The 8,844-nt window shown below is 40.3% G+C and overlaps 1 protein-coding gene across 3 annotated transcripts in view; it reads right to left on the bottom strand.

The window, feature by feature from the left end:
• Nucleotides 1-2,063: 2,063 nt before the first annotated feature.
• Nucleotides 2,064-8,844, bottom strand: part of RAD17 (RAD17 checkpoint clamp loader component) — a 37,910-nt gene continuing 31,129 nt past the window's right edge. For all 3 annotated transcript variants that reach the window (XM_060235773.1, XM_060235772.1, XM_060235771.1), the window contains exons 13-16: nucleotides 7,380-7,526; nucleotides 6,230-6,350; nucleotides 4,781-4,838; nucleotides 2,064-2,911 (exon numbers count right to left, since the gene is read on the bottom strand). In XM_060235773.1, coding sequence (XP_060091756.1) covers nucleotides 2,644-2,911; nucleotides 4,781-4,838; nucleotides 6,230-6,350; nucleotides 7,380-7,526 — 594 coding nt within the window. In that variant the 3' untranslated portion in view covers nucleotides 2,064-2,643. The remainder of the gene's footprint in view (nucleotides 2,912-4,780; nucleotides 4,839-6,229; nucleotides 6,351-7,379; nucleotides 7,527-8,844) is intronic.

The raw sequence follows: 8,844 nt of genomic DNA, 5'->3' as shown, positions 1-8,844 counted from the left end.
TAGCATGAACATAGTAGCTTGTCAAAAGACTGGTCTCTTTTAGCAGTCTCTTTTATCAATTCAAACAATGGTTCAGGGCAGCTGAAGCCTACGCAAAAAGTCATGGAAGCTTCTTTCTGACTGAGAACTGAGGTCAAGCTGAATATTGCTTCAGAAGGTGGGAAGATGCCACAGGTGCTGGTCAGACCATTAGCCTTAGCAGTTTCAAGGCCAAAAAATCCATGAAGACACATTCTATTAATTCTGCAGAGTGAGGGAGTATGGCCTAAAGGGCTGTTATAACCTCCCAGTCCGGGGGTGGGGGGAGGATGTGCTTTTTAAAAAACTTAAACTATAAGAACACAAGAGAAGCCATGTTGGATCAGGCCAATGGCCCATCCAGTCGAAAACCCTGTCACACAGTGGCCAAAAAAACAAGCATCATCAGAAGGTCCATCAGTGGGGTCAGGACACTAGAAGCCCTCCCACTGTGCCCCCCCCCCCAGAGAGCACCAAGAATACAGAGCATCACTGCCCCAGAGAATTCCAACAATATGCTGTGGCTAATAGCCACTGATGGACCTCTGCTCCATGTTTATCCAATCCCCTCTTGAAGATGTCTATGCTTGCAGTCGCCACCACTTCCTGTGGCATGTGTTAATCACCATGTGGGTGAAGAAGCACTTCCTTTTATCAGTTCTAATGTGACTGCCCAGCAATTTCATTGAATGTCCACAAGTTCTCATATTGTGTGAAAGGGAGAAAAGGATTTCTTTCTCTACCTTCTCTATCCCATGCATAATTTTGTAAACTTCTGTCATGTCACCCTTCAGTCGATGTTTCTCCAAGCTAAAGAGCCCCAAGTGTTTTAACCTTTCTTCATAGGGAAAATGTTCCAACCTTTTAATCATTCTAGTTGCCCTTTTCTGGACTTTTTCCAATGCTATATCTTTTTTGAAATGCAGTGACTAGAATTGTACACAGTATTCCCAATGAGGCCGCACCATCGATTTATACAGTGGCATTATGAAACTGGCTGATTTGTTTTCAATTCTCTTCCTAATAATTCCCAGCATAGCAGTCACACACTGTCTTGCATTTTATTGCAGTCACACACTGTCTTGACATTTTCAGTGAGTTATCTACCACAACCCCAAGATCTCTCTCTTGGTCAGTCTTTGCCAGTTCACATCCCATCAACTTGTATTTATAGTCAGGATTTTTGGTTCCAATGTGCATTATTTTGCACTTGGTCACACTGAACCTCATTTGCCATGTTGACACACAGTCACCCAGCCTCGACAAATCCCTTTGGAGTGCCTCACAATCCTCTCTGGTTCTCACCACCCTGAACAATTTAGTGTCATCCACAAACTTAGCCACTTCACTGCTTACTCCCAACTCCAAATCATTAATGAACAAATTAAAAAGCATCTGACCCAGTACTGAGCCCTGTGGCACCCCACTGCTTACCATCTTCCACTGTGAAAATTGCCCACTTATACTCACTTTGTTTCCTATCAATTAGCCAGTTTTGATCCACAAGAGGACTTGTCCTTTTACCCCATGACTCTCTAGCTTACTAAGGAGTTTTCTGTAAGTCAAGGTAAATAACATCTATTGTTAAGGGACGGTTGGTGGTTCAGTGGTAGAGCATTTGCTTAGTAAGCAGAAGGTCCACTCCCAGGTTCAATCCCCGGCAGCTCCAACTAAAAATGGTCCAGGCAAGTAGACATAAAAAACCTTAGCTTGAGACCCTGGAGAGCCACTACCAGTCTGAGTAGACAATACTGACTTTGATGGATCAAGGGTCTGATTCAGTATAAGGCAGCTTCATATATTCATATATTGGGTCCCCTTTGTCTCTTCCTTTAATCACATGTTCCCAGAAAAACTGTTGGCTTCCCTAAGCCCACATTGCTTTTGACAGGAACACTGCACTCTTAAGAATCCTGTTAGCGCAAATTTTTAGTGATGTGATTTTTTCTTACAGCAATGTTTACAGTATTAATTACCTTTTTTCATGTTAATCATCTAACTCTACTAAATTGGCGTTAAAGCTTTAGATTTGTGTATAACTGATATGTTAGAAGCATTTATACTTTTATTCAGTGTTTGCAAGCAATTAGATATTATTGAAAGACTTCAATTCTCCTGCAAATTAGCAAAACATTTTAAAAGACCATTTATGTAAAATACTGTACATGTGTGTTAATAAAAAATCTATAATTGCATACAGTACTATTTATTAACAAATTGAACACTTAGGTGTTTATTTACATCTTAAATAGTACACAATCCAGAATTTAAATTCTGTAACCTCACATTAGAGCTAAGTGTATGAAATCTTAATAGAACTATTGACAATTCCCTAAATATCTGGTAGACAGAAATCCAGTACCTAAATATACATACCCATGTGGCTGGGGAACAAAATCTTGGACTACATTTAACATAGTTAGGGGTTTTCATAGTAGACTCAAATAAAATCAGAGGAGCAACATCCTGATAGATGCAATGGTTTAACCATGTAAAGAATAAATGTGAAAGAATGGCAAATCAGTAACAGCTCATCAAGAGCTTTCACAGTCTTTTCTGGATAAGCAAAATAAAATATTCAACTAAAATTATAATAAACAGCATTGGTGTTGCCATTTCCAGAGTTCAGTCACTATCATATTCCTCTATGTTTAGTTCATCTTCCTCCATGATTGCTTGTGCTGTCACAGGCTGAGGTTGGCTGTACGACAGTTCATTTCCAAAAGCCTGGCTGGCAGAAAGACATTCATCTGACTCATTCTTTTCACGAATACTGTTTTTCTCCAGTTGGATCATCGTATTTGTGGACTGCATCCAAGAAAAATCACTTTCATCATCACTGTTCAAGAGCTGAATGGCAGAAACTTTATCACTAAGAGTTTCAAGCTTCAACCTATGAAACAACAATAGCAGCACATTGTAGAAGCATAGTATCTTATCTCTTGTGTACAAACACAGAATCTCTAAAGCAACCGGAAGATACACTATTCAAGTATATAAATTCTTTCTCCATACTAAGTTTTACAACACAAAAACTTAATTCCCCATCAGTTCTGACAACTCATTTTACTATGGTTCTAGGGAACAGTCTATGGCCATGATTTTTTTTTTACAGGTAGAGTTTGGTGCTATGCATGTGTGCTCAGAAACATACTCTTTCCACCCCAATTACGACAACACAGTAGAACAGTGCTTTTAAAATTGCCTAACTGTGTGTAGGCCACAACAGAAAAAAGGAAACAAATACTATATACCCAATTTGCAAACAACACAGTAAGGAATCAAGGTTTAGCAGTACTAGGTGAATGAGCATGTAATGGAAGTATATTGCAATCCAGCTGGAACTGCAGTGGACCTCTCCAGCTTACCCAGGAGATAACTAACATGGTCAGGGATAGGTGTGTAGTTGTGGACCAATATGCCTGAAAGCAGGAGTGTCATACTCATTTGTTACAAGGGCTAGATCTGACATAAATGGGACTTTGTGGGGTTGGGCCATGCATGTAATAAAATGTAATGCCAAGTACCAGAGATACTTTATAAAGGATACAGACAACCACAATTAAGGATATTATTATTTTTTGCTGAAACATAATTAAAACTCATGAGATATTTTGTTTAAAAGTGAAAGGCAGGGATGTAGTGGTATTTGGCAATGTGATTTTTAAAAATAAAACATCAAGAAAAAGCACGATTACAGCAGAAACTAAAAATATAAACTAAAAATATAAAATGATCTGAGTTTGAAAAACATGAAATGGCTGGGCATTGCAAGCTTCTTTCCACCTCCCCACAAAAAAAAGTCTACTCAGATTGGCAATGGTTCTCCAGTGTAATATCCCACTTTGGCTGTGGGTTCTCAAGTTAGAGTACTCATTAGGCAATAGTTCCCAAGTTCATTCAGCAGAGACAAGCTGGCTCAAAGCATCAAGCCTTTATATGGAAGAAGACCACTTCAGCAAGCCAAAGCTTCAACTGGCCATACAAACACTGAAAGTGAAACTACTTTGAGCTCCACTCCACTGAAATATATTGCAGCACAAATCTGCAAGGAAACACAGGGAATGGATTTTCCATTAAGGTCTCTAGGCCCAGAAAGACTAATCCCAGAGCAGTCTATCTGGGCACAGAGACCTTAATGGAAAATCCATTCCGCATTTTCTTTGCAGATTTGCAAGTCCAGAAGAGCTTCCTGCTGAAGCAGGTGAAGACAAGGCAGAAGGAGCTGGGAACTTCAGCAGTTTCAGAGCTTCAAAGGGTAAGGGACAAGGGGGGGGGGAGGAGAAAAGAGCCTCAGGCCTGATTAAAGCCCTGGGTGGGCCATGTGCGGCCCACAGGCCATAAGTTTGACACCTCTGCTTTAAGATAATTAAAAGTTCAATGGTACAGTCCATCTAGAAAGCTTAGAAGGATGGAGAAGAACACAAGACATTTTATATACTTTGCATAAAGACTGGGAAAAAATAAGTCCACATTTTGCAATGTGACACAGTGGGTATTTAATGCTTTTGATAGCTGCCTTGAACTCTCAATGATGTGGCTGGCTACAAAGATTTCACACTTGTTGATGAAAACAGTATTTTTACAGAATACACAGTAATCTTGACATAAGAGTGATTATGCTAAGTTTTATGAAATCACATTCTAATAGTGACGTAATAGTACTAATAGTAAAGTAAGACAGACACAGTTTTGCAAAAGAGGCATAGCAGGCATTTTCCTTTTATAAAACATTTTGAGAAAACAATATTAACACATTCACCTTCCGAAGTGTTTCTTTAAAGGGAGCCTTCCAACATCCTGAATAAAAGTAATCTGACCTGAGAAACAAAACAAAAATTGTTCCATAAATGTCATTTTTTATTTATTTCACTTGAGGTTTTGCTATACTTTCTATTCTAATTTTATCCAGGAAACTTAGATGTATAAAGTAAACTCTTTGTCTGGGGCAAGTGATGCTCTGTATTCTTGGTGCTTGGGGGAGCAACAGTGGAAGGGCTTCTAGTGTTCTGTCCCCACTGGTAGACCTCCTGATGGCACCTGTTTTTTTTGGCCACTGTGTGACAGAGTGTTGGACTGGACGGGACATTGGCCTTATTCAACGTGGCTTCTCTTAAGTTCTTAAACAGTGCACAATTATGCAAGTATATATGAGTCACTGAAGTTTTCTTAGAATTGAAGAATAATTCCATTTTTAAATCAGAGGGTTGACAAAGCAGCACATCATTCTTGGAAATCACAAGAATTTTTTTTTATTTTACATAAAATATAGTGTGGTTATTCATAAGAAGTGCTCTTAATAATACAGTGCCTGTACAATTCACACTATTGGTTTTTTCAAAGGTGCAAACATGCGTAAAGTATTTTGAATGTAAATTATTGTCAATAGATCTGTTATAATATATTGATTGCATAATAATAATAAAAGAGTAGAATAACAAGTATTTTTTGCTAGGCAAAGCATTTATTGCTAAGCAAGAAAAAGGATAGACAGGATTTAGCACTTAAGCAATTCATGTTTCTGTGATAGATTTGTCACACCTTGTGCTCAAAGCAAATCTGTGATATAACATGAGAGGCAACAGTTTGCCAAACGCAGCTGGAGATTTTAACCTGGATTTCCCAGAATCACAATTTTCCAACCAGTTTCTAGCCTATAAAGCACATAGCATTTTACAGTGATGTCCCTATGCATGTACTCTTGGTCGTACTTTTAATAGTTTTCTGGCCCATTTTTTCTCTTGCTAGCACCAGCATTAATAGTGAGATCACATCAGTAATATAGCTTCCTGATTGTCTCCAACATACTGTATATTGCCTGTGGATATCACAGATGTCATGAAACAGTCCCAAGGACAGTGTAACTAAAGTCTGCCTGCAGACCAAGATTACTCTACCCCTTGAATATTCCTAGTTTGCAGGGAACATGAAAAGTATGGAGCTTGACATAATGGTAAACTTTTGCTGCAAAAAAACCACCATATGTGAACAGAGAAAGGAGAGAAGAATATTTTCTTTTGCTTGATGAGTGTTCTAGCACAAGGAATCACCAATCTTAATTAGGTAGCAGGAGATCACAGTTTGCCATTATGTATAAACCATGCCAGAATTAGCAATGGAGATTTTTTTTTTTAAAAAGCTAGTATTTGTCTGACCAAGTTTATCTTTTATTTATTCATATTTTGTCAGAAATTTAACATTTTAAGCATACCTTGGTTTCTCATTGGATTTGTCAACAGGGCAAGATAAGGTAATAGCTGGGTCTGAAGGCACGTTGGTGGTAAGCAGAAAGTTGAGAAGAGGGATTTTGCAGCAATGCAGTTTTCCTGATACTAGTAAGGAGAATAAATGTTGCATTCAAATGCTTTAAACAGCACAAACTGTATTCTGCCTGTCCTCTGTACATCAGTATAGTTATTCAACATAGACTTTAAACCCCACCCCTAAACCTACCTTATTGTTAAAAAACCTGATTTTAATTATTCTGTTAAATAGCTTGGCAAAACTGCTCTGTAAAATAGCTACTGAGAAGTGGTGTTAACTATCCACCATGCAATTTCAAGAGTTTAAAATCTCTAATTTCTTTCTAATCCAACTTCAGTCCAATAAAATTTACTGCAGTTTTTCTTGGGGAATCATATAAAAACTAGTGCCAAAGGCTGGCCCAAGTCAGTTTTTACTCTATGCAGTTACCCTTCACTATCCAAGAGATGCATTTCAGGATCCTGGCCCCACTGATGGCATCTGGGTTTTTTGGCCATTGTGTGACACAGTGTTGGACTGGATGGGCCATTGGCCTGATCCAACATGGCTTCTCTTATGTTCTTATTCCCTGCAATACTGCAGAGGATGCTGTAGTGTATCTGTTGGAACAGATGTTGCTGATGTGATAGTCTGGAAATGTATTACCTCTTGAATGCTTGTACAATTGAACTACCTCAGTGGATACTGCAGGGATGACACTCCAGAATATATATTTTTTGCTTGATAAGACAAGACAATCCTTACTGAGAATTGTCTGGTTTATTTATTTGTAATTTAGATTTATATATCACCCTTCTCTGAATTCACAGAGCTCAGGGCAGTTAACAACAGAACTGTACAATTTTAAATCCAGCAGTTAAAACAGCTAAAATAACATTAGATGGCACCAAAGCAATCATATAATATGCATTACTGTCTCACAATAAGCAGGAAAAGCAGGGTGAGGAAGGGTAATTGAGACTTTTTCACAAATATTTCATATATCTGATCAAAGTGACGTTGCACAATTTGGTTCTATTCTTAAAGTGAGGGTACTGAGAGTCACATCTGAACTTGAATACTTAAAAGCACATTTTCACAAGTCACAAAATAAGTACCTTCTTATTAATTAGGAACCACTGTGGTTTATGAAGGGGTCGAAAACCCATCCCGCCTTTGCTGTGGGCAAAGGCTCTAGCTCTGTTTGAATGCATCATGCCTCTTGCAACCACAGATGCACTATATTCCTGGAGTACAGGTCGTGCCTATAAGACATAATAAACAAAAGTTGCAGAGCTGCATACAGTAATTAAAAAAACAGATCACCATAAAGAGATGCAAATACACTACACGGTGGCAGTATAGTTACAGGGATTTTTGGATGACGCTTCCATCTTAGACCCATTTCAGTCCAACTTCCATCTGGGCCATGGGACGGAGATGGTACTGGTTGCCCTCATGGATGATCTCTTGAGACATCTGGATCAGGGCGGCTTGGCAGTGCTGTTGTTGTTAGATCTGTCGGCTGTGTTTGATACAGTCAACCAGCCTCGCCGACACGGGGATTCAGGGTCTGCCCTTCAACGGCTTACCTCTTTTATCCAAGGCCGGGGACAAAGGGTGACTATAGGGGAGCAATCGTCCCAGAGGCACCCACTTGTATGTGGTGTGCCTCAAGGGGCAGTTCTCTCCCCGATGTTGTTAACATCTGCATGCACTCCCTTGTCCAGATTGTCCAGAGATAAGGACTGGGTTGTCACCAGTATGTGGATGTCACCCAGCTCTATCTATTGATGGGAGACCAGTCCAGCTGCACCCTGGAAGATCTGGACCTGGCATTGCCAGCTGTAGCGAAATGGGTCAGGCAAAGTTGGCTGAAATTGAATCCAGTGAAGATAGAGGTCCTATGTCTAAGTCGCAGCGGCCTGGATAGACAGATCCTTCTGCCAGCCTTTGATGGGACACCACTGGTGTCAGCTCCAAAGGTCAAGAGCTTAGGGGTGTTCCTGGAGCCTTTGCTGACAATGGAGACCCAGGTAGCAGCCACTGCCAAATCCGCATTTCACCACCTTAGGCGGATAAGACAGCTGGTTCCATACCTGGAGTGCAACGACTTGGCAACAGTGATCCATGTGATGGCCATCTCAAGACTAGACTACTGCAATGCCCTCTACATAAGGCTGCCCTTGACTCAAATTTGGAGGCCCTTGACTCAAATCTGGAGGCTGCAACTGGTGCAAAACGCAACAACCAGGTTGTTAATGGAGCTACCTGTATGGTAGCACATTCAACCTGTGCTGGAAACGTTACACTGACTGTCTGTGGCATTCCATATTTGCTTCAAGGTGCTGGTCACAACGTTTAAAGTCCTATATGGCCTGGGACCTGCCTACTGACCAGAGAGCCAGTTTGGTGTAGTGGTTAAGTGTGTGGACTCTTATCTGGGAGAACCAGGTTTGATTCCCCACTCCTCCACTTGCAGCTGCTGGCATGGCCTTGGGTCAGCCATAGCTCTGGCAGAGGTTGTCCTTGAAAGGGCAGCTGCTGTGAGAGTCCTCTCAGCCCCGCCCACCTCACAGGGTG

Source organism: Heteronotia binoei, chromosome 4, assembly GCF_032191835.1.
Source record: "Heteronotia binoei isolate CCM8104 ecotype False Entrance Well chromosome 4, APGP_CSIRO_Hbin_v1, whole genome shotgun sequence".
Lineage (NCBI taxonomy): Eukaryota > Metazoa > Chordata > Lepidosauria > Squamata > Gekkonidae > Heteronotia > Heteronotia binoei.
Note: the sequence above shows the minus strand (reverse complement) of the source record. Positions and strands in the feature narration are given on the sequence as shown.